At 50.7% G+C, this 26,049-nt stretch overlaps 1 protein-coding gene across 1 annotated transcript in view; it reads right to left on the bottom strand.

The window, feature by feature from the left end:
- Nucleotides 1–26,049, bottom strand: part of CELSR1 (cadherin, EGF LAG seven-pass G-type receptor 1) — a gene marked incomplete at its 5' end in the record, with an annotated part of 191,396 nt that overhangs the window by 3,116 nt on the left and 162,231 nt on the right. Inside the window, 9 exons of the mRNA XM_006866887.1 lie at nucleotides 113–239; nucleotides 424–503; nucleotides 775–887; nucleotides 8,213–8,387; nucleotides 16,774–16,974; nucleotides 19,869–19,995; nucleotides 23,144–23,311; nucleotides 24,692–24,893; nucleotides 25,339–25,485. Coding sequence (XP_006866949.1) covers nucleotides 113–239; nucleotides 424–503; nucleotides 775–887; nucleotides 8,213–8,387; nucleotides 16,774–16,974; nucleotides 19,869–19,995; nucleotides 23,144–23,311; nucleotides 24,692–24,893; nucleotides 25,339–25,485 — 1,340 coding nt within the window. The remainder of the gene's footprint in view (nucleotides 1–112; nucleotides 240–423; nucleotides 504–774; nucleotides 888–8,212; nucleotides 8,388–16,773; nucleotides 16,975–19,868; nucleotides 19,996–23,143; nucleotides 23,312–24,691; nucleotides 24,894–25,338; nucleotides 25,486–26,049) is intronic.

The raw sequence follows: 26,049 nt of genomic DNA, 5'->3' as shown, positions 1-26,049 counted from the left end.
ACAGTGCAGACGGCCCCACCCCCACAGTGCAGACAGTCCCGCCCACAGTGCAGACGGCCCCACCCCCACAGTGCAGACAGTCCCGCCCACAGTGCCCATAGCCCTGCCCTACCTGTAAGCAACAGAAGACAGCAAAGAGGTAGTGGAAGGCCAGTGCATCCCGGTTCACGGCCAGCAACCCCAGCAGCCAGGTGGCGCTGACGAGCAGCAATAACAGGAAGGCCGTCCTCAGCAGGGAGCTGCGGGGCGGAGCCTGACTCAGAGTCCTCCTCCCTCCCACCCCCCCACCCCCCGTCCCTCATGCCTCAGTTTCCCCATCTGTAGACCGTGCATGGGTCCAGGGGGGTCTCCTGGCCACCCGCGCTCTCTCCAGCATGGCTGGACTGGTTGACGCTGCCCACCCCTCACCCCCAACCAACTTACATGACCCCTTTCCTTTCGTAATAATGGCGCTTTCTTTGACAGGACACCTTGGCAGACAGGACGAAAATGACTGTATTGATCTGGGGGAGAGACAAGGAAGTCAGGTGGCACAAAGGCTTGTTCTAAGTGGAGTCTTCCCACACTCTGAGTGGTCCCCGGGCGTCCCTGGACACATGGCCCTATTCTGCTTGCACGGGTGTCTCCGGGCGGAGGGCAGGGTCAGCGCTTGGTGGACGGGAAATGAAGGAAACCCTTAGCAGAGGATCTGAAGACGAGTCTGGGGGCGGACTTGGTGACTGCAGCCCCTCCCTGTCCAGCGGCAAGCTGGGTCCTCACATCCCCGGTACTCACGATGATCACAGCTCCAATGGGCCCAGCGAAACTCCAGATGAGTGTGTCTCGCAGGGACAGCCAGCAGAAGTCAGGGTTCCCATAGCCCTGTGGGTCCAGGCCCACAGCCAGTCCTGGACACAGCAAGGAAGTAGGCAGATTAAGAATGCTGAGTCCCGGGCCAAGGGATCCTACACAGGTCCTTCCAGGCAAGAACTGTCTAGGTGGCCCCGGAGGGAACAGGGCACTCAGAGGAAGCCCCCAACCACCCAGGTGGCTGCTGAGGAGACCAGAGAGGGCCCCTCGGGGCTGGGAGGGCAAGGCTGGGTGCCTGACTGAGTCGGAGGTCATGTGTGTGAGAATGTGTACACACATGGACACACACAGTAACACACACAACGCTTTTACACAAGCGTGCACACATGCTGGCACACATGTGCAGACAGAGATAATGTTCGCAGGCACACAGACATGCTCACAAACACCTCCTATACATGTGTTTGCTCACACAATGCTCGTGCAGGCACAGATAATACTCACAAAGGCACATACATGTGCTCACAACGCCCCACATGCTTACTCACACACAGACACATACATATATACATGCCTATAACACTCATGGAAGCAGCAGTCAAGAGATCAGATGACGTATTGCATTGGGCAAATCTGCTGCACAGGAACTTTTTAAAGTACTGAAGAGCAGAGATGTCAGCTTGAGGACTAAGATGCGCCTGACCCAAGCCATGGTGTTTTCAATAGCCTTATATGGATGCGAAAGCTGGACAGTGAATGAGGAAGACCGTAGAAGAATTGATGCCTTTGAGTTGTGTTGGAGGAGAATACTGAAAGTGCCATGGGCTGCCAAAAGAACCAATAGATGTGTTTTGGAAGAAGTGCAGCCAGAGTGCTCCTTGGAGGCCAAGATGGCTGAGTTTCGTCTCTCATACTTTGACATATTATCCGGAGGAACAGTCGCTGGAGAAGTATGTCATGCTGGGTAAGGTGGAGGGTCAGAGAAAAAGAGGAAGACCCCCGACGAGATGGATCAGCCAGATGGCATCATTGATGGTGTCAAGTGTGGCAGCGGTAATGAGGTTTGCCCAGGATCAGACATTGTTTCGTTTTGCTGTGCACGGGGTTGCTATGAGTCGGTTCCGACCCGATGGCACTTGACAACAACATACCCATTTGGAATGTATGAAGTATGAATCAGGGAAAATTGGAAGTTGTCAAAAAATGAAATGGAACGGATAAACATAGACATCTTAGGCGTTGTTGTTATGTGCCGTGGAATCGGTTCTGACTCATGTTGTTGTTGTTAAGTGCCATCGAGTCAGTTCCGACCCATAGCGACCCTGTACAGGGTTCCCAAGGGTATAAATCTTTGTTGTTGTTGTTGTTGTTAAGTGCCATCGAGTCAGTTCCGACCCATAGCGACCCTGTACAGGGTTCCCAAGGGTATAAATCTTTGTTGTTGTTGTTGTTGTTAAGTGCCATCGAGTCGGTTCCGACCCATAGCGACCCTGTACAGGGTTTCCGAGGGTGTAAATCCTTACAGGAGTAGAAAGCCTCATCTTTCTCCCGCGGAGTGGCTGGTAGTTTCGAACCACTGACCTTAAGGTTCACAGCCCGATTCGTAACTACTACGCTACCAGAGTAGCGACCCTATTTCCGAGAGTTTCCAAGGCTGTAAATCTTTACAGGAGCAGAAAGCCTCACCTTTCTCCCACAGAACAGCTTGTAGTTTCGAACTGCTAACTTTGCGGTTCGCAGCCCGATTCGTAACCACTGGTCAGAGAAAAAGAGGAAGACCCCTAACGAGATGGATCGGTCAGGTGGCATCATTGATGGACTCAAGTGTGGCAGTGGTAGTGAGGTTGGCCCAGGATTGGATATTGTTTCGTTCTGCTGTGCATGGGGTCGCTATGAGTCAGTTCTGACTTGATGCACCTGACAACAACAACAACGCCACCAGAGCTCCTATTAGTGAGTTGAAATGGACTGGTATTGGCCATTTTGAATCTGACGACCACATGGTTTTCTATGCCAGGAATGACAAATTGAAGAGGAATGGTGTTGCATTCATCGTCAAAAAGAACATATCCAGATCAGTCATGAAGTACAACACTGTCTGTGATAGAATAATATCCATGCGCCTAAAGGGAAGCCCAGTTAATACCACTATTATTCAAATGTACGTACCAACTTCTAAAGCGTGTGAGGAGAAAACAGAAGATTTCTACCAACTTCTTCAATCTGAAATTGATCAAACATGCAATCAACCTGTATTGATCATTACTGGTGATTGGAATGCAAAGGTTGGGAGCAAAGAGGAAGGATCAGTTGTTGGAAAATATGGCCTTGGGTATAGACATGATGCATGATAGAATTCTGCAAAATGAATGATTTGTTCATTTCAAATACCTTCTTTAGACAGCATACGAGATGACTATACACATGGACCTCACCAGATGGAACACATAGAAATCAAATCGACTACATCAGTGGAAAGAGACAATGGAAAAGCTCCATATCATCAGTGAAAACAAGGCCAGGCGCAGACTGTGGAACAGACCATCAATTACTCATATGCAAATTCAAACTGAAGCTGAAGAACATAAAAACAAGTCCACGAGAGCCAAAATATGACCTTGACTATATCCCACCTGAATTTAGAGATCATCTGAAGAACAGATTTGATACATTAAATACTAAAGACCAGAAGACCAGAAGAGTTGTGGGATGACATCAAGAACAGATCATCCATGAAGAAAGCAAAAAGTTACTGAGAAGACAAAGAAGGAAAAGGTCAAAATGGTTGTCAGAAGAGACACTGAAACTTGCTCTCAATAAAGCAAATGGAAGAAATGAGGAGGTCCAAGAGCTGAACAGAAAATTCCAAAGATCAATTTGAGAAGATAAAGCCAAATATTACAACAAAATGTGCAAAGGTCTGGAATCAGAAAACCAAAAAGGAAGAACACGCTCAGCATTTCTCAAGCTGACGGAACTGAAGAAAAAAAATCAAGCCTTGGCTTTCATTATTGAAAGATTCTCTGGGTAAATTATTGAATGATGCAGAAAGCATCAAGAGAAGATGGAAGGAATACACAGAGTCACTGTACCAAAAGGAAATGGTTAATGTTCAACCATTTCAAGGTAGTATATGATCTAGAGCCAATGATAATGAAGGAGGAAGTCCAAGATGCATTGAAGGAATTGGCAAAGAACAAGGCACCAGGAATTGATGGAATGAAAATTGAAATCTTTCAAGAAAGTGAGGCAGCACAGGAGGCACTCACTCATCTCTGCCAAGAAATTTGGAAGACAACTATCTGGCTGACTGATTGGAAGAGATCTGTATTTGTGCCCAATCCAAAGAGAGGTGACCCAATGGGATGTGGAAATCATTGGACAATCTCTTTGCTATCTCAAGCGAGTAAAGTTTTGCTAAAGGTAATACAGAAACGGCTGCAATCATACATTGACAGAGAACTTTCAGAGGTTTAAGCTGGATTCAGAAGAGGATGTGGAACGAGGGATATCCTTGCTGATGTCCAATGGATCTTGGCTGAAAGCAGAGAATATCAGAAAGATGTTTACCTGTGCTTTATTGACTATGCAAAGGCTTTCGATTGTGTGGCTCATGACAAGCTATGGACAACATTGTGAAGTATGAGTATTCTAGAACACTTAATTGTACTTCTGAGAAATCTGTACCTGGACCAAAAAGCAGTTGTTCAAACAGAACATGGGAACACTGAAGTTTTAAAATTAAAAATGGTGTGCAACAAGGTTGTATTCTTTCACCATATTTTTAAACCTGTATGCTGAGCAAATCATCTAAGAAGTTGGGTTTATGAAGAAAAACATGGCATCAGGATTGTTTGCTGAAAGTGAAGAGGACTTAAAACATTTACTGATGAAGATCAAAGAGCACAGCCTTCTGTATGGATTATATCTCAACGTCAAGAAAACAAAAATCTTCACCACTGGACCAATAAACAACATTGTTATCAACGGAGAAAAGATTGAAGTTGTCAAGGACTTCATTCTTCTCGGATCAACTATCAACACTCATGGAAGCAGCAGTCAAGAGATCAGACCACATATTGCATTGGGCAAATCTGCTGCACAAGACCTTTTTAAAGTGTTGAAAAGCAAAGATGTCAGCTTGAGGACTAAGGTGCGCCTGACCCAAACCATGGTGTTTTCAATAACCTCATATGCATGTGAAAGCTGGACAATGAATAAGGAAGACTGTAGAAGAATTGATGCTTTTGAGTTGTGGTGTTGGAGGAGAATATTGAAAGTGTCATGGACTGCCAAAAGAACCAATAGATCAGTTTTGGAAGAAGTGCAGCCAGAGTGCTCCTTGGAGGCCAAGATGGCCAAACTTCATCTCTCATACTTCAGACATATTGTTAGGAGGGACCAGTCGCTGGAGAGTCAGAGAAAAAGAGGAAGACCCCCAACGAGATGGATTAGCCAAGTGGCAGCATCGATGGACTCAAGCGTGGCAACAGTGGTGAGGTTGGCCCAGGATAGGCAGTGTTTCGTTCTGCTGTGCATAAGGTTGCTATGGGTTGGTACCGACTCGATGGCACCTAACAACAACATACACATATGCACACAGAGAGCCCACCCATCAGACAGGCAGCTGGGCTGTGAACGCACTTGCAGCGGTCTGACCCCTGGGGGGCAGTGGTGTCTTGCTGACAAGGAAGGGGCTAGCTCAGGCAAGGTGAAGTTGGGATGCCCCTTTCAGCAGAGACCTTGTTTAGGGAAACAAGTGCAGGTATGATCTGCCCCCGCCCCCATCCTAGCTCCTCTTAGCTACAGCCCTTGCTCCGGCTTCCCTCTCCTCCGGCCTGTGCTGCCCTTGCTGCTCTCCTCCTTCAAATCTTAAAGCAGCTTAGCATCCTCCAGGGCCTCCCATGGTCTAAGGAGAAGACGAAGGAGCCTTGGTTGTGCAGTTGTTAAGTACTCAGTTACTAATCAAAAGTTGGAGGTTCAACCCCACCAGCCACTCTGAGGGAGAAAGAAGCAGCAGTTCGCTTCTGAAAAGTCGGTTGCTGTTAAATGCTGCTCCAGTCAGTTCTGACTTACAGTGACCCTGTATAGGGTTTCCAAGGAGCAGCTGGTGGGTTTGAACCACCAACCTTGTGGTTGGCAGTCCAGTGCTCATCCACAGGCTACCCCAGGACTCCTCTGTAAAGACGACAGTCTTGGGAACCCTATGGGGCACTTCTCCTCTGTCTTGTGGGGGGTCTGTGAGTCAGAATCAATTCGATGACAGTGGGAAGGGGAGGAAGTTTCGCTGGAGGCTCTTTGAGGCCCGACATGGTGCAGCTGTGGGGACAGTGCCCCACTCCCAGCCCCCATGTGCCAGGCCTGGCTCAAAAGGCACTTCCTCCAAGAGCCCTCCAGGCTCCTCCATGCCGAGTGCACCCCCAGTGTGAGTCTCATGGCCCAGCTACAGCTGTGTGCATTGTCTTCCAGGTGGGGGTGCCTCCTTGTGAGAACAGAGGCTGGATCCCCACCACCCCTCCCGGTTTGGTGCGAAGCCTGGCACCCAAGAAGCCCCTGCCGGGTAAGCGAATGAGCAAAGGTGTGGATGTCTGTCACCGGGTATTTGGACAGGTGAGACCTGAAGGGGTTGTGGGGCATACACAGGCAGACAGAGAGCCCACAGGGTCCTCCTTGTCTCCCAGGCCATCCTCAGGACAGAGTGGACATCAGTAACTCAGGCAGGGCCTGAGGACAGGCTCCATCCTGTCTGGGAGGGACACAGGATGAGGCACCCCTGAGACTGGAACCAAACTACAACCTTATCTGGGTGAAAGAACCCAGAGATGTACCCAGGTCACCGGATGGGAAGAGGCAGCGGGCAGCAACCTGCTGTGGATGAGGTCCAGCCGTACCCGCAGCCCACACTCTCAGTTCCTAAGCCCTTTTGCAAAAGACGCAAATGTTTAATAAGATATTCTTATTAAGTGGGAACTATGGACTCTGACTGTAGATGATAAAGCTGTCTCAGGAGGCCTTTTGATTCGTGTCTCATGTGTGTGTGTGTGTGTGTGGGGGGGGGGGGGTGTCTCTGACCAGATTGAACATGGAGAGTGAGGGACTGTGGGTGGGGACATGTGAGGTAGAAACTGTATTTTCAGCTGCTCCAGGTAAAAGTGTTCTTGATACCTTAGATGGCTGGAAGACGCAGAGGCGTATCTACAGAAAACGGTGCCACGGCATGCACTTCACTTTAATCTGCCGAGTGACCTTCTTAGGGGTCTTTTTCCTGTTGCCCACTGACGTGACTTCCCACAGCGGCACCCCCCCAGCCTATAGGGACCCTCTGCTGCCTCTCCCCTCACTGTTGGCTGCAGCTGCGCCGTGGGGGTTTTGTGTCACCTGTGCCCATGCTAGCCAGCCCAGCCCGGTGAGTTTTGTGAGGTGGGTGTGGAAAGGCATGTCTTGGCTCTTGTAAGACATAAATAAGGTGCCCTCACCAGACCTTTGTTTCCCAAATGCCCCCTGCACCCATGCATGAACTTGTTGGGGTTGAAACAGGCACCTTTGTGCTCAGGAGTCTTCTTTCCGGTTGGCTGTGAGGAATAGCAGGTGAGAGTAACAGCCAATCACCAGCCATGAGCTCACCTCAGGTGCTGGGCCCTTGTTGTTGGTATTCTTGCTGGTTTGCATGGTCCAGGGACAGGACCCACCCCCTCCCTGCCCAATTACCCCATCCATCTCTCCTGCATCCATCCAGCCATCCTTCCTCCTTTCTCCATCCACCCACCCACTCATCCTCCCTCTAGCCGCATATCCTGTCCTCCTCCATTCATGCTTTCTCCATCCATCATCCTTTCCTCCATCAACACATCTATCCCTCCTCCATCCATTTATCTTCCCTTCTTCCATTCATCCATCCACATATACCTTCACCCATCCATCCATATAATCAACCGTCCATACATATATCCATCTGTCCATAAACTCATCCATTCATCCATCCATCCAATCATCCATCCATCCATCCATCTATTCAATCATCCATCCATCCATCTATTCAATCATCCATCCATCCATCTATTCAATCATCCATCCATCCATCTATTCAATCATCCATCCATCCATTCAATCTTCCATCCATCCATCTATTCAATCGTCTATTCAATCATATACACATCCATCCATCCATCCAGTCATCTACCCATCATCCACTGGGCAGACACTGCATTTCTGTGTGTTCTGTTTGGTCCTGGAAACAGATGCTGACTGCAGAGTGATCACACTTTGCAGAGTGGAGGGCAGGGTCAGACCTTCTGGTACCCAAGAGTGAGGAGGACAGAGGTCCTCTCCTGCTTGTTGGAAGTTGGTTCCCCCAGGATGTGGGGGTGTGGGTTCTTGTGTCAACTACGATACACTACTCCCACCACGGGCCCGTCAGACTTGCCTGTGATGACAGCCGGGATGCCCCAGCCCACGACGTAGTAGAAGCGCATGGGCCCCGAGTCGATGTTGCGGGCCTCGGTCAGCATGCGGTAGACATGCAGGCCCTCCACGAAGGTCCAGGCGAAGGTACTCATGTGGACATAGTGCAGGATGATCGCGATGACCGTGCACACGAACTACGACAGAGAGGCGGGGGGTCAGTGGTACCCACATGGGAAGGGTCTTCATGAGGGAGGTGGCCCTGGGGGGCTGCCATGTTAGAAAGAGGGAAAATCAAGTCCTTTGTACTGGTCCACTCAGGGAGAGGGCGGGTGTGGCCCATCACAGGGTCCCAGACCCCACCCAAGGAACCCCCACTGAGCTGGCTAGGGTGGTGAGTTAGTGTGGCATGGGGACCGGGGCTCCAGGGGCACAGCTTCTATTATGTGCAAGAGAAGCTGGGACTCTGGGTTTTCATGGGATAGGTCTATATTGGCATTTAAGGGAGCATTGATACAAGTATTGTGGAGGTGGACATGCTGGGCCCCTGCCTGGTCCCCACGGCACAGCTGGTGTAGATGGACGGAGGGGGCGCTGCCAGCTTTCTGGCCTTTGCTGTTGACTAAGAATGAGCTCATCATCGTCTGGACGGAGCTCACAGAACCTTCCATTTTCGCTGAAGGAGGAACGGAGCTGAGACGACATGTCCAGGCTTTATCCCCAATAGGGCGGGCAACATGTCTGCCCATGTACCCAGTAAGCTGAAACCAAACCCCTGGAGCATCTCAGGGTAGCAAATGCTGGTCTCTCAGGGGTCTCTGGAAGGTAATGGCCCACCTGGCAGACCCCTGTGTCCTGCCCATCTGCTCTTGACCAGAGACTGGACACTGAATGTGGTGGGAGAAAGGACATTCACGGGGGGTCCAGGTGGGAGTTTTTATTGCAAATCGTGTCCACATGCTCTTTCTGCCCAGACTTTCTGGAAGGGGCTACCCAGGCCTCCACAGGCCGACGGGGCAGGTAGGACCCACCTGGATAACCCTGTCTCACCATCTAGCTGGTTCCACTTTGGGTCCCAGGCAGCCTGACAGCCACTCCCTCCAGCTGGGCTCCACTGATGAGACTCCCCCACCCCCGATCACATGCTGGATGTGGTTTTGCCAAGTCCAGATCTTGCGGACTGTGGGGAGCCAGGTGAGTCCTGGCTCTTGAGCTTGAGGTAACACGGGCACCACACCCATGTCGCTGTCATGGGGCCAGGTACTTCCCAGAAATGAAAGCCTGGAGGTATGTGAGGGGACCATTGTAGCCTTCACCTGAACCTCAGTTACCGCCAAGTCCTTTCCGACTCAGGGCGCCCCCACGTGTAGAGTAGAATTGCTCCACAGCGTTTTCAAGGCTGGGATTTTCCCGAAGCCGATCGTCAGGACTCTGGGTGGCTCTGAAGAGCCCACCTTCAGTCGTCTAAATGCTTAATCATCTGCACCCTCTAGGGACCCATGTATCTGTCAAACACATTACAAAACAGGACTCAAAGCAGACCTATGTAATGGCGGACATCTTGGCCTTGGACACCAAAGGTTAGGAAACAGGGATCTGGTGCTTGCTGCTGTGAAGTGCAATCGAGTTGGTTCTGACCCATATTGACCCTATATAGGGTTTCCGAGGAGTGGCTGGTGAGTTTGATCTGCCAACCTTGTGTAGTCCAATGCTTATCCTACAGCGTCACCCCAGAGACCTATGTGAAGGTGGAGGTTGTGCTCTTGACCTCAGACGCCAGACAAGGTTAGGAAATGGGGAGTCGGTGCTTAGCAGAGGGCAAAGTGCCCAACCTGGCTGCCAAGGGGTGAGTATGGCATAGGCAGGAACCCCACATCAGACACCCCAGCCTCCCCCTGGGTGGAAAGCATGAAAGACTGGCAAGAAGGCTTGTTTCCTTAACTAATGTGAACAGCAAACCCACAAAACCACCATTTGAAGAAGAAGAAATAAACAAGCGTTAGAAATGCGGCTCTGAGTTTAATAGGTTATGCAAGTACAGACTTCTGCACTGGGTGTCCCGCCTTTTCCAGCAAAAGAACAAAGACAGCACGTTAATGCGCAATAAATCATTTCAGCCTGTCAGTAATCCGGGAGATGAAACGCGTCGCCCAGAGGTGGGACTAGAGTTTACAGAGAGCCCCGGAGAGCAGGGCGCCGAGCCCAACCCCTCCGGCTTGTGTGCACTCTGCCTTCCCGCTCCAGCCGGAGAGCTCTCTACACTGCTCCAGACTGGCAGGGACAACCTCTCCTCACTGCACATCAGCCTGACTGTCCCCTCTATTCAAACTGTTCTAAACACACTGAAAGGGCTTTGAAATGCATCCTGGGGATTCCAACAGGAGGTCTTCACCTGCCAGGTGTACTGATAAGAGCATGCCTGGTTCTACCCCTAGAGAAATTTCCACCACCCTGGCTCGTCCCTGCTGGTGTCACCATAGGGCTGATGGGGCAGTGGTGGAGGGGGGCAGCCTGGACCTAGGGAGCGCCTCCAGGGGACAACCAGGAGGTTTTACCCTGCTCATCTGACACCGGGGCCTGAGTGCTGCTCTCCTGAAAAGCCCACAAGTCCACCAATGGCACCCTCTCAAAGTTGCTTGTCGGCTACATCCCACCTTTACCTGTAAGGTGGTGTTTGGCCACTTCAGGAGGGCCCTGAAGGGTCCCACCATCTGCAGCAACAAGGAGGAAGAGCTCAAGCCTGCATGTGGTCCTGATCAGTTAGCCAGAAAGTTCACCCTTTGCCTTTTCATTCCACTTCCTTTCCTGTTGGGGCCTGTCCATTCCTACAGTACACAGCAGGTGCCTCCACACACCCAAGCCCCACACTTTGCAGAGTCTCCCCTTGTATGTACGTGTCCAACCTCACCCCGACTCTTTCAATCCACCTGTTTTCATTCCAATCAAGGACATCTTCACCTCATCCATTTGTTCATCTGTCCGTCCATCCATCCCTTTGTCCACCCAGCTATCATCCATCTACCCCTCCATCCAACATCTATCATCCATCCATCCACCATCTATCATCCATCCATCCATCAGCATCTATCATTCATCCATCCATCCATCCACCAATCATCCATCCATCCATCAGCATCCATCTATCACCATCTATCATCCATCCATCCATCCACCCACCATCTATCATCCATCCACCCACCATCTATCATCCATCCATCCATCCACCACCAATCATCCATCTATCCACCAATCATCCATCCATCCACCATCTATCATTCATCCATCCATCCACTACCATCCATCCATCCACCCACCCACCACCTATCATCCATCCACCATCTATCATTCATCCATCCATCCACTACCATCCATCCATCCATCCATCCATCACCAATCATCCATCTATCCACCAATCATCCATCCACCAATCATCCATCCATCTACTAATCATCCATCCACCAATCATCCATCCATCCATCCCCATCTATCACCCATACATCCACTCATCCACTATCTATCATTCATCCAAGTTCTCTTCTACTCTTCCTTATGGAGACCTTAAAGCCATCTTCAACTTCTCTTCTCTTTCCCTCTATGCCTGGTTGGTCTTGACTCTTGCCTTGCTCATCATCATATACTCTCAGGGTCACTATTTCATGATGGACACATGGATTCTCTCTCACACACAGACACACAGAGTGACCTGTAGCACTTTAGGGAAAGACAGTTCTAGAAGCCTCAGTGCTGCTCTCAGTAGACAGATGTCTGTCCAGCATATTCACCACCATCCTGGTATGACACTGTGGGATAAAGCACTGGACCGCAAGGTCAGTTTGAATCACAAGGTTGGCGCATCAAACTCACCAGCTGCTCCTTGGAAACCCTATACAGGGTTGCTATGAGTCAGAACTGGCTTGATGGCACTTAACAATAACAACTTCCTACCGGTGGGACAGGCTGCTATGAGATGAACTGGGTGAAGGATGTAGGGAGCACACAACAGTGAGTGGAAGGTAGTCCTCCCCGTCCCCACACCCCACTTATACCCCACTGGCAGGCTATGACCTTTTTGTGCATTTTGAAAATCTCCTTCAGGTTAACAATGGAAAATCATCCACAAGCAGTCAAGGGCTGCCAAAGCCACAAGCTTCGCTCCCTCCTCAGGCGCTCGTCTCTGCTGCCCTGTCCCTACTTCCCTGCCTCTCTCAGGTACTAGCCCACTCCGTACCTCTCTCTGTTGCTCAGGCTCCCAGGATCACTCACCTTTGCACGAATACAAGCTCAGATCCCCCAACCCTGTAAAAGTTCTGCCTACCTCTACCCCGGAGTCCTGGTGTGGCGCTGTGGGTTAATGCACCAGACTGCAAAGCCGTTTAAACTGCAAGGTTGGCAGTTCAAGCTCACCAGCTGCTCCCTGGAAACCCTATATAGGGTCGCTATGGGTCGGAATCAACTCGATGGCACTTCACAACAACAACCCCCCCTCCCCCCGCTTGCTGTAACCAGCAGCTTCTTGCCTCCTGTTCAGTCAGACTTACTCCATGTCTTGTCTACACTCAGTATCATCTATTTCAGTATATTCCATCTTTACAACGACAGTTTCCAACATTTTGTGGCTGGTATAACCGATTTCACATAGATTACATCTCTGTTAACAGCTACTTTAGCGCACATGGTTAAGCACCTGGTTGGCTGCTAACTGAAAGGCCTGCAGTTTGTACCCACTCATGGCTCTTTGGGGCAGAAGTGATTTGATGGCATCAGCAACATCAACCATGATTTCTCAGAGTCTGTCTGCAGACTGAGTTTTCTGAGGTCTGTCACTGAGAGGAGCTAGCTTCCTCTTTTCATTTGCTTTTCTCACCCGGATTGCACTAGAATGAATAGAAATGGTGGAGTGAGCCCTTGTCTTTGCTCTGATTGTATCTTTTCTTCTAGTGACTGTAGGCTTACTTTGCTGGTACGTCTCTACCTGTTGGAGATGTTGTGTTAATGTGTTGACTTTGGTTCTTTCTTCTTTTTGTATGTGTGTGCTTATTGCTATAAATTGCCCTTTTAGCATTGCTTTTGCTGTATCCCAAAGGTTTGGGTATGTTGTATTTTTGTTCTCATTTGTTTCTAGGACATTTTTCATTCACTTTTTGTTCTGCTATCCAGTAACTTTTGTTGTTGTTGTTAAGTGCCGTCGAGTCGGTTTCGACCCATAGCGACCCTGAATAGGGTTTCCGAGGCTGTAAATCTTTACGGGAGCAGATCGCCTCATCTTTCTCCCGCGGAGCAGCTGGTAGTTTCGAACTGCTGACCTTCCGGTTCGCAGTCCGATTCGTAACCACGTCATACATTCACTGAAAAAATATCATGCCTTTTATCCCCTTAATGTATTAATTTCTCACTGAGAAACACGTCATACATTCACTGAAAAAATATCATGCCTTTTATCCCCTTAAATGTATTCATGAGGTGAGTACCATCTGTACATCTTCCCATGCCAGATCACCCTTGTATTCCTATGAAAAACCCAACTTGGTCATGAGTGTTTATACAATGATGCTAATCCTTTACTGTTTATAGGACGATTTAAACTTTCTACTCCTTAAATGAGTTTTGAAAAGAGAGTTGTCCTTTTCTGGAAATGTATATATTTTGTCTCAGTTTATAAATAATTAGCATGAAATCATTCAAAGTAATGAAAATCAGTTGGTGTTGAGTTGCAGTCAAACATCACAAGACCCGATCTTCTATAAGTTGAAGGCTTAGATGTTTAGAAGCCGGAAGTCAAGAATCTTGGAATAAAGACGGGCGATTCTCACTGTCTGTCCAGAAAAAACCTCATTCACTTTATAGATGCGGCTGGCCTCCCCAAGAGCACCCACCATGCCCTGTGAGACCCCCAACGTCCACTTGAGCCCCTGCTCTACCTCATGGGCCCTCATCACACCAAATGAACCCTGCCAATTCCCTGAGCTCCCAGGACCCCCATCATACCTCATGAGATCCCACAATCCCCCGTGAACTTCCATGATGTCTTGTGGATTCCCATGGCCCATAAGCCTTCTCTACCCCCGTGGCCCCCTACTATACATTGTGGACCCCCATGAGCCCCCACTACCCCCATGAGATTCCACGATTCCCCACGAGTCCATGTCCCAGTTTGCTGGGCTCTCACTGCTTGGGAATGGCAGCCCCTCCCCATGAGGACAAACAGAAGGATGTCTGGTCCCTGTGGAGGCTAACACACGGTGTTGCTCACGGGTTTGTCTTTGGGGTCACATGGGCCCCAGACTCAAAGCTGAAGAACCCTCTGGCCTGGTCCAGTGGACTGCAGGTTTGCTTTGGTTTTCAGCAGAGCAACCATGTTTAAATTCTTAGGTGAGAATGACCCTAGACCACCTGCCCAGATTCACACGAAGAAACAGAGAGAAAGAACGAGGTGCTGATATTCTCGGTGACCAGACACAACCACATGACCACAGAGGTGAGCCCTGAGGGCCAGACCCACCTCCGACTGGTCTCCTAAACCTCCTGCTCAGATCCCAGGACACAGTCCTTCCTCCATCCGTCAGACAGTGAGAAAGAGGTGCGTACATCAAGCATTCAAATGTACCATGGCACACACAAGCAAATACACAGATACCTACACAGACCCACACACAAATGCACACATACAGCACACATAGATACACAGCTGCAGACACACACACCACACACTTGAGCACACAGATTCATACAGATACACAGCTACACAGAGAGACACACATGTGAACAGACACACATACGCACATATGGACTCACATACACAGATACACATACTCAGACATATATACACACGGAGAAGCACATAAACACACTCACATGAGAAAAGACACACACACACACAGAGAGACACACATGAGCACAGACATAGCCAGACATAGATACACACATATGTTGTTGTTGTTGTTAGGTGCCATCGAGTTGGTACTGGCCCATAGTGACCTTATGCACAGCAGAACGAAACACTGCCCGATCCTGGGTCAACCTCACTACTGTTGCCACGCTTGAGTCCATTGATGCTGCCACTTGGCCAATCCATCTCACTGGGGGTCTTCCTCTTTTTCTCTGACCCTCCACCTTACCAAACATGATATTCTTCTCCAGTGACTAGTTCTTCCTGACAATATGTCCAAAGTATGAGAGACAAAGTTTAGCCATCCTGGCCTCCAAGGAGCACTCTGGCTGCACTTCTTCCAAAACAGATCTATTGGTTCTTTTGGCAGTCCATGGCACTTTCAGTATTCTCCTCCAACACCACAACTCAAAAGCATCAATTCTTCTACGGTCTTCCTTATTCACTGTCTAGCTTTCGCATGCATATGAGGTTATTGAAAATACCATGGCTTGGGTCAGGCACACCTTAGTCTCCAAGCTGACATCTTTGCTCTTCAACACTTTAAAAAGGTCTTGTGCAGCAGATTTGCCTAATGCAATACATAGTTTGATTTCTTGACTGCTGCTTCCATGAGTGTTGATAGTTGATCCAAGAAGAATGAAGTCCTGGACAACTTCAATCTTTTCTCCATTGATAAGAACGTTGTTTATTGATCCAGTAGTGAGGATTTTTGTTTTCTTTACATTGAGATGTAATCCATGCTGAAGGCTGTGCTCTTTAGACACACACACACACACATACACACAGGTACACATATGCATAGACATATATACATACATATAAACACACAGGCACAAATACACTCACATGTGCATAAAACACACAGAGAGACACACATGCACACAGCCAGACATATATACACACATATAGACACACACACATGTGCACAGATACACAGGAACATATATACACACATACACACATGCACAGACTGACATATATACACATAGAAACACATAAGCACAAACATACTCACATGCAGATAGACACACATATACATATAAGCCCAGACACATACCTACACAAACAGTATAGAGACACACAAACACACACATATGCACACATATAGAAACACATATACAAACATAAAGAAATATGCATGCACATATACACACAGACACAACACATCACCACACTCCTTACAACAGCAAGAATCTCACAACTGCAACCCCCAAATGCATCTGTCCCACTCCCTGAACTGTTGGACCCTGGGGCCTTGAAGAGGATCCCTTAGAAGTAGTCAGATCAAGGACAAGCCCCCTTGATCCCTTCTCTCTCAGCCCCCCTGTCCATGCCCTCACCATGTGGCTGAAGCACAAGGTGGACAAGGGGCCGTGACTCACTGAAGGTGCTGAGTGGGGATGGGGTGGGAGGCACCACAAGAGTGGGGTTCTGACAGGTGGTCTCCCCCTAACTACTTCACTAATGGGGAGCCCCGGCCCTCCCAGTGAGGCTCCCATGCACAGGACCAAGAGCCTTAACTCCCCACAGTGCTCACCAGACTCACAGCTCTGAGACAATCCTGTCTTTCAAAAGGTGAGCACTCTGTCATCTCAGGTGGGGGCAGTCTGCTGGGGACTCAAGTGGTCAAGAGTCCAGAGATGGCAGACCCTTTGGCAGGCCCAGTGGGCAAGCCAGAGCGGAGGGGGCCTTACCGGGTTCTCGGTCTGGTTGATGCCGACTCCAAAGACCAGCTGGGAGCAGAAGAGAGCCACAATGAGGTTCCTGTGGATGCAGTGCAGGTTCGAGCGCAGTGTCCGGACCAGTGCCAGTAGGGCAAAGGCCACCAGCAGGGCCGCCAGGGACAAGGACAGGGCCGCGTAGGTGACGATTTTCAAAGGCAGGACCTCGCCATGCTGTGGGGGTCAGTGAGAGGCAGGGTGATGTAACAGGGCACCCCACCAGCTGGTTGCATCTGAGCTGGATCAAGCGGGGCAGGACACATGGGCCCAACACCCCAAATCACCCAGCCACACAAGATGCCAAGCCTGCCTGCCTGCCCCCAGCTGCACACAGGAGACTCCTTCCAGAGGGACCCTCGGCAATGTCAAGGCAAACCCACGGAGCTTCGAGGGTCTGCTGCATCTCCTGAGGTCAAACAAGACGCCGGTGTAGGACCCAGCGTCCCTGAGTTAGGGGTTGAGTTGCACCTATCACTGGTGATGCAATGATCAAAGCACTCAACTGCCAACCAAGAGGTTGGCAGTTCAAACCCTCCAGAATTTGCTCCTGTAAAATGACAGCTTAGGGAACCCTATGGGTCATACAGGGTCGCTATGTATCATAATCGACTCGATGATACCTAACATCAGCCGTGGTGGTCAGGTGTTGGGTTGGTGGTTTGAAGCCACCAGCTAACCCATAGGAGGAAGACGAGGCAGCCTCAGGAGCCTTGGGGAGCAGTTCTGCTCTGTCTTTTACGATTGCTATGAGTAGGAATTAGCAGTGGATTTGGGTTCAGTGGCTGGGATCCGCTGGAAATAGAACGTTCTTTGTTATGAGAAGAGGCTGTATGGGTGCAGGGTGGGTCCTAAACCCATCTAACTGCTGAGGCTCAAGGAGCAACACAGAAGCAGGGACACGCACATGGGAAGAGATGCTAACTAAGGACGGAAGCAGACGCTTCTAGAAGCTCAGGAATGCCAGGGACTGCCCGCAGTCGTTGAAGGACCACCTGCTAGAACCAGCCCTGAAATCGGACTGTGGCCTCCAGAACTGTGAGAAAATAAAGGTCTGTTCTAGAAAGCCACCCCTTTGTGGTGTTTCTGCCGTAGCAGCACTATATCACTGGGACGTCAGGAACTTGGGGAACAAGCTCCAGGTCTCGGGTCACTTCTGTGAAGTCCTGCTCTGGAGATGGAGGACTGGGCAGCTGCTGGGGGCCCTGGGGACCAGCACTGGGGGGGGGGGGGGGGCTGAGTCCCCTGCTGCCCAGAGAGCTGCTTGGTCTGAGCTCTGTGGCTTTGGGGCACGGAAGCTCATGATTCCCACACATTTTCTCTTTTCCTCTCGGAATTTCAGTGGCCTCAGTCTGAAGGTCAGTTCCTGGCCCTGCCCAGCTGCCTAAGCCCTGCCCAGCTGCCTAACCCAAATCCTCCCTTCATGAACTTAAGCAAACCCACTGTGATCAAGTTGATTCCAATTCATAGTACCTCATAGGAGGATAGCATTGTGGTTAAGTGCCAGTGAGTCGGTTCTGACCCAAAGCAACCCTGGACAAGGTTTCTGAGGAGCGGCTGGTGAGCTTGAATAGCTGACTTTATGTTTCAAACTGACTTTGCAGTCCAGTGCATTGACCCACAGGGCCACACCAGAACTCCATAGGACAGAGTAAACTGCTCAGTAGGGTTTCTTGGGCTGGCGTCTTTACAGAAACAGACGGCCACCTCTTTCTTTCTTGAACTTCTGATCTTCCAGTTAGCAGGCAGACACTTACCTACTGCACAATCAGGGCTCCTCAGATACGTGACCACAACCACAACCATTGATCAGTCCTGACTCCTACTGACTCTACAGGTTCCAAAGCTGTAAATCTTTAAGGGACCAGAAAGCCTCATCTTTCTCCAGCAGGGGATTTGAACTGCTGACTTTAAGATTAGCAGTCCAGCACATATCCGCTAGGCCACAGGGTCTCCTTAGTGACCCCATAGGACAGAGTAGAACTGCCCACAGGGTTTCCAACTCCATCAGCTTCATGGATGCAGACAGCCACATCTTTCTCCTGAGAACCTCCTGGTGGGTTTTCCACGATGACCTTTCACCACTGCGCTCTAGGGCTCCTAATAACTAGCCCCTCCATGCCAGGTCTCTCAGTGAGAAGAGCTGACCAATGACCAATGACTGCCTGGGAAGACAACACGTGACCAGGCAGTGTTTCATTCTGTTGCAGCGGGACGTCGGAGCTGATGTCATTAGCAGCAGTAGCAATGTGGGGTCTGCCCACAGGAGCCCCCACTGTACTGTGCATGAGGCAGGACACCACAGTCCCCTTGGTACTGGTCCATATTAACAAGCGTCTCCCTTCCTTTCCAAGTAGCCCTGGTACTGTAGTGGTTACGAGTTAGGCTAACTGCAAGGTCATCAGTTCAAATCCACCAGCCACTCCGCGGGATAAAGATGAGACTTTCTGCTCCCGTAAAGATTTATAGCTTTGGAAATTGTATACAGGGTCGACCACCACCCTCCCTTTCCAAGAACATGAGGGAAACTTGGGCCACTTCAGACCAGGAGGGACAAAGGACTGGGCTTCTGGACCTTGTCCCAGCTTTCAGGAGAGGATAGATCATTCTGGGATTCTAAGTTGTGTCCCCGCTGAGCTCCTAATGGGACTCCTCACTGCACAATCCCTCCCAGGACCTCAGAGTCCGGCTCACGTTCCCAGGCGGTAGATAATGCCGGAGGTTAAACATTAGGTGCCCCCGCAAGCCCCCTTCTCCCTCCAAATAGAGATGAGCAGAAACAGCGTCTTCTAAAAGGCAGAAAACTCGCTTTGAAGTGAGCTCTCCATTGGAAGGATTTCCTTTGAGTCTGAGGTGAGGGCCTTCAAGGGCGATTTCTAATTTACAACCTGGACTGTTTGAAAGCCCTTTCAGTGGGGTTTTGTGATGGAAATTCTGGCAAACTGGCTACAGCTCCCTTGAATGCAGGGTTTTAATCAGCCCACTGGGGTGTTCAGAGCTCTTGGAGGAAAAGACTTTGGGGTTAGGATGCACGTTGTAAAGGGAGGATCCTGGCTGGCTGCGGAGCCCACCTCTCGCCGGGAGATATCCATGAGCACCGCGGAGCTGGTCAGGTGGTTGCACTGACACACCACGTGCGTCCGGTTCCGCCACAGGAGTTCGCAGCCCTTGGCTGACCAGCCTCCAGTACTGCCAATGCTGTGGAGAAAGGAAGGGTGTTGGTGAGCTGGCCCCTTCACAGAAGGCCAGGGGGCCAGTGTCCTGTTAGCTGGCCTCGGTAGGAGGAACCAGAGCAAATAACCAAACTCACAAGCATTGAGTGGATTTGGACTGATGGTGACCCTGTAGGACACAACAGAATTGCTTCTTTGGGTTCTGAGACTACATTTTGATAGGACCACACAACCTCATCTTTCTCCCAGGAGCAGCTGGTGAGTTTGAACCACCAACCTTGCAGTTAACAGCCCATCATTTAGCCCACTCTAGGAACTGGGCAGATGCAAAGGGCAGTGACTTGCTTTCATAGACAGTTCGATGATGCTGTGGAAAAGTCTGAGAGCCACAGGTTAGTGGTTCAAGTCCACGAGCTGCTCTGAGGGAGATAGTGGAGACTTACTGCTCCCAGTTATATTTATAGCCTCGGAAAGCTTATGCAGGTGGCCTGGAGTCTGAACTGACTGGAAGTCACTTACCAACGCACAGTGCCTTGGACATCAGCAGGCCCTGAAGACAAACACCTTGGTCATCTCCGTCCAGGAGTTCCTGCCGCCATCAAGACTGAGCAAACGCTCTCCCTCTCCTCCTCTCCCCCAGCCTTCGGAGGGCTTCTAATTACTCTCTCAGCAGTAAACCCAACATGGAAGCGTCTTAGGCCAGCTCCGAATCCCTTGTGTAAGAAACACTCGCCATTGTTAAAACAGACACTTTGTACTCAAACCTCCTTCTGAGTTGAAATGATTTCAGAAACAATTTTTCATGTGCGTGATGCACTTTCATCTGCGGGTTGCACAATTTTTTATGGGGCCAGCCACGCAGTCTGGCTCTGTGATTACCCCATTTGACTGATGGGAGGCCTCAAACAAAAAGTTGTGATGAGGTGTGTCTTGGTCTCAGGTGCGGCCCTGTCCCCTCTCCCCGACTCTGGGAAAATTGCAGAAACCCTCTGATCCTCAGTTTACTCATCTGTGAAATGGGATGTAGAGAGTCAATACACGTTGGCCAAAAGCTTTAAGATCTGCAAATAACAGGCGCCACATAAGGCAGAAAGAGTTTAATTAGAGCCAGAGTTAATTGCTGGGAGCAACCAAACATAAGGAAGAGAGAGGCGGCCGTTTGCCTTCCCTTTGTTGTCATGTGGCTGCTCCTTTCTCGTCTTTTATTACACACACACTCACACACACACACTCACACCCACATACTCTCACACACACACACATGCATACTCTCATTCATACACCCACACACGCACACACACTCGTACACACACACTCACACACAAACACACTCTCATACACCCACATGTGCACACACACTCACACACCCCCACATACTCATTCATACACCCACACGCGCACACACACACTCCCACTCCCACACACGCACTCACTCCCACACACACTCCCACAGTGGTGTTGGCTTTTCACTAAGGAGACTTTGGAAAGCATACCAGCAGGAAGGAGATGACGTTGGGCCCACACCACACCGCGTGGGCAGGCCATCTGCTGGCTTACACCAGTGCCCACCCAGTGCTGTCCTCTCTGGCTGGGTGTCTCTGAACCCTAGTGGATTTACGGCTTTAAGGGATGTAACACTGAACAGGAATCCCAGATGCACAACGATGAGGTATGGAGGGCAGGGGCAGCCGGGGGGCACTGTCTGAATTCTTGGGACTGGCACGCCCTTCCTGTGCCCTCTACTGGCGGTCTTTCTTGGTTGAGAAGCCCCCCTCCTAACCCTCTCAGCTTCCTTCAAAGCAGTGAGGCGAGGCGAGGCGAGGTCAGGACTCCACTGTTTTCTGCTAAAACTAAGATGGCAAATGAGCGGAGGAGAGGCATGCCAGCACACCCAAGTCCATGGCTGCTAAAGAGAACTCCAGGGTGTCGCTGAGTCAGGAAAGACTGAAGTCTCACGATGGGTTTTCTGTCTCATTCACTCCTGGTTCTGGTGAGTGGTGGTGCTGTGCTGTGGAGTCGGTTCCGACTCATAGCGACCCTGCATAGGGTTTCTGAGGCTGTGAATCTTTATAGGAGTAGAAAGCCTCATCCTTCTCCCACGGAATGGCTGGTAGTTTCGAACTGCTGACCTTGAGGTTAGCAGCCCAACTCATAACCACTACACTAACAGAGCTCCTTTTTCGGTTGAGTAGGGAATGCCTTTTTCCAGAACATTCTGGATAAAGGGACATCACATGGCTGGAGTATGCTTCTGACCATCCCTGGAGAGGAGAATACATCAAGGAGTGTGTGGTCTTCTGGGGGTGGGGCAGATAGAGCCCCAGCAGCTGTGCTGTGGCTAGCTGAGCTCAGGGGTGCTGTGCGACATGGGGGTCCACGTGTCTGATTGTTAGGGTGCTCCTGGGTCAGTGTCTCAGTCTGGCCACCTACATGTATCTCGGACAAAAGCCTCTGCTGGGTGTGGTGCTAGACAGTCTGCACCCACCACTGGCTGGGTAGGTAAACAGCTTCTTTCTGATGTGCACACACGTGTGCATACATGTCTATGTGCACACTTGACTACACTCTCTGTACAAATGCATGTTGTCCACGTGTGCACATGCCTGCTGCACAGGTGCATACACATCCCCATGCATGCATGTACACACCTCAGCATACATACATGTTGCACTTATGAGCACACACATATCTAAGGTAGAAACATGCCCGCTGTGTGCTCGTATGTCTTGGTATACATGCTTGATACACATGTGCACACACACATGCAGGACTCTGTACACATGTGCGTGCATGTATCAAGTGTACACCCCTCTGCATATATACATGTTGCACACACACATGCACATGTATCTGGGCATGTTTGTGTGCACGGCTCAGTTTACATGACAGCTGCACATGTATGTATACATCTCTGTGTATGTACGCACATGTCTGTGTGTGTGCGTGTTGTACATAGCTACATGTATGTATGAGCACAGGTATTTGTGCATATGTCCATGCATGTCTCAGGGTCTACACATCCCTGTTGCACACCATGTCTCTGTGTGTGGTTGGAAGATGAGCCTCCTGTCCCACAGAGGTGGGGTTGGAAGGGGCACACAGGCCACAAGAGAAGGTCCCTGGGACACTCAGGCAGCCCCCACTGACAATCCGTGCCCCCACACCACACTCACGGGATGGAGTGGTTCCAGAACACGCAGGTGGGCTTTGTGCGCTCCTCAGTCTCCAGTAGGGCCAACTCCACCAGGACGGGCCTCTCCAGGGGACTCGGGAGCATGGAGCCCTCACTGTACACTGCTGCGCTCACCACTGCCGTGTTGATGACTGGCCGGCTGGGCAGCCTGCAATGGGGCGAGGGTGAGGAGAGGGCTGAGAAAACATTGGTTCTAAACCTCAGTGTGTATGAGGAGAAAGGGCAGCACCTTTTTGTGAGTGCAGGGCTGAGATCCCGCTCTGCAGCGTGCTGGGAGGGCCAGAGTGGGCTTCAGACTTTTCGGGATAAATATGAAGTCTATCCACAAATGTGCTGGACTGCAAAGTCAGTGTGAACCGCAAGGTCACGGTTCAAGCTCACCAGCCGCTCCTTGGAAACCCTATATAGGGTCACTTTGGGTCAGAACCGACTTGATGGCACTTCTGAACAACAAATATCCACAAAGATGTCCCAAACCACACCCACTGCCTTCGGGTCGGTTCGGACTCACAGTGACTCTCTAGGACAGAGCAGGGCTACTCCTTGGGGTTTCCCAAGCTGTAAATCTTTACAGGGGCAGACGGCCTCGTCTTTCTTCCTCAGAGCGGCTGGTGGGTTTGAACTGCCAGCATTGAGGTGAGCAGCAGGGTGCTTAACCCACAGTGCCACGAGGGATCCTCACAAAGCTGTGGCCGCTCCCTAATATACAACAGCTACACCGTGAAAGGAGTCTGTTCGTGGAAATCGTGACTTGTTGAGGATTGAAATCTGTGACCCCCAAAAAGCTGTACCCAAGTCCTGACTCCTGAAGCCTCTCGATGTGACCTTGTTTGGAAATAGGGTCCCGGAGGCCGTGCTGGATTAAGGTAATGCAAGGTCACACCGGGGTAGGGAGGGTCCCAATTCCATTGAGGGGTGTCCTTACAAAAGGGGAGAAGAGACAGATAGGAGGGATCTGTGATGATGGAGTTAGCTGCAGCCACAAGCCAATGACTGCCTGGGGCCCGAAGAAGCCGGAAGAAACTGGAAAGAGTCTTCCCCAGAGCCCTGAATGTGGACTCTCCGGCCCTGCAGCTCTGCTGTTTTAAGCCACTTCATTCGTATGCATTGTACGGCAGTCCCAGGGGTCTGATACACAGTTTGTGGGGGTGTATCGCCCAGTCACTAAGGACGGTGGACGTGAAGCCTCCAGAGCCCAGGGAAAGTTCTGGAGAATGGCACCCAAGGAAGCCCGCACGGCGCTCAGGGCGCGATGCTCCTATGGGCAGATGTGTGGTCTCAACCCATCTCCAGGGGACGTCCCTCAGAGGGCTGGGCTGCAAGGTGCACAGTGTGGGTATGGATGGGGAGGGGTGGACCCTCAGCCTGATTTACACGGGGCGCTCAGGGCCTTCCAGGCAGAGACAGTGGGGTCCGAGGCGGAGGGCTAGGAGGGGGACCAGGGCAGAGAAGGCAGCAGCTGAGCAGAGCCAGGGGTCTGGGGTAACCTGCTTTGGTGGCTGTTAACCTGGACCACTGGGAGCCTTACCGAAGGCTGCGGCGGTCAGGGTCATAGTGCTCGGGCAGCAGCTGTCCCAGGGTCCGGTAGATGATGACCAGGGCGACAGCAAACTGGCCGGGCTCGTCTGGGTGTCTCCTGTACCGCCTGGCTGCAGCCTCCCGCTCAGTACTGGGCCCAGAGCGTGCCGACTGCGGGGTGGTCTTCCGGCTGGGTGGCCTGGCTGTGGGGGCTTCTGCAATATAGGCACACACAGTGAGGCTGGGGCACCCTACTGGGTCCTGCCGGGCCACAGCAGTCAGCGGTTTCATGGAGTGACAAGTGTAACCCACTTTGAAAGATTTAATTGAAGGCCTGAGAAAGAAGATTCTGATCAAATGACCCATGCCACAGAGAGAGATGGGAGCTGGCATGAGGCCTCGGAGGCTCGGGTCTCCTGCTGGTCATCTGTTCTAAGGTGCCAACCCAAACCCCAAATCCCAGACCCACTGCTGGAGCAGTCACATGCTTACTTGTCTCATTATACATTGACTTAGAAAGCCCGGCCGCTCTGCTCCGAGCAGCTGGTGGGGACAGTGTGGCTGGTTCTCTAGGACCCCTGCCTGTCCAGCACCGTACGCCCCCTCCACCACCCCAGAGGCATTCTCCAGGGCAGAAGGCGAGTCTTGGCGGTTTACCTTTCTTCTTCTCAGACTGTTTGAAGAAGTCTGCGGGGAAGAAGACGGAGGATGCCAGCTCCTTTGGGTACTCTTCATGAATATCCTCGAATCGCGGCACCCGGGCTCCGGTGAAGTTAGACTTGTTAAAGATGTCAACAGCAAGGACTGTGGAGATAGTTCGCTTCCATCACATACAAACCCCAACTCGGCTCCCTCATGGGAGGGAGCACTCTGGAACCATCAGCACCGCTTGTCAGTTATTAGCCAACAACTGTTCACAAGGCTCCAGTTTTTGCTTCTGTGTTCTTTATGGCGGCTCAGAATTACAAGGGCACACGCCCAGTGTCACGTGAGGAAACAGCAGCAAATGGTGTTGCTTTAATGTGCTTTCCAGGAGCCACTGGGCTGAGGGCTGGAGGCCAGTGTTACACATGAGCACAGCGTTTTATGTGCGCACAGTTACTTACATATGTGTATGGTGCCACATGTGTGCATGGTATCACACATGTGCAGCCTGACAGGTTCTGGGTCACATGTGTAAATGCACCACACACAGAGACAGACATGCACACGACACATATGTAAACGGCATTACATGTGTGTAGTTCCACACACGTGCACAGTTTTATATATGTACATGGGCCTTTGTGTGTAAATGGCAGTACATGCGTGCATGGTGTTGTATATGCCCATGGCATTACATGTGTGCATACTGTTACAATATGCAGA

This window comes from Chrysochloris asiatica, unplaced genomic scaffold (assembly GCF_000296735.1).
Source record: "Chrysochloris asiatica unplaced genomic scaffold, ChrAsi1.0 scaffold00097, whole genome shotgun sequence".
NCBI classification, from domain to species: domain Eukaryota; kingdom Metazoa; phylum Chordata; class Mammalia; order Afrosoricida; family Chrysochloridae; genus Chrysochloris; species Chrysochloris asiatica.
This window is presented reverse-complemented; position numbering and strand designations above follow the sequence as displayed.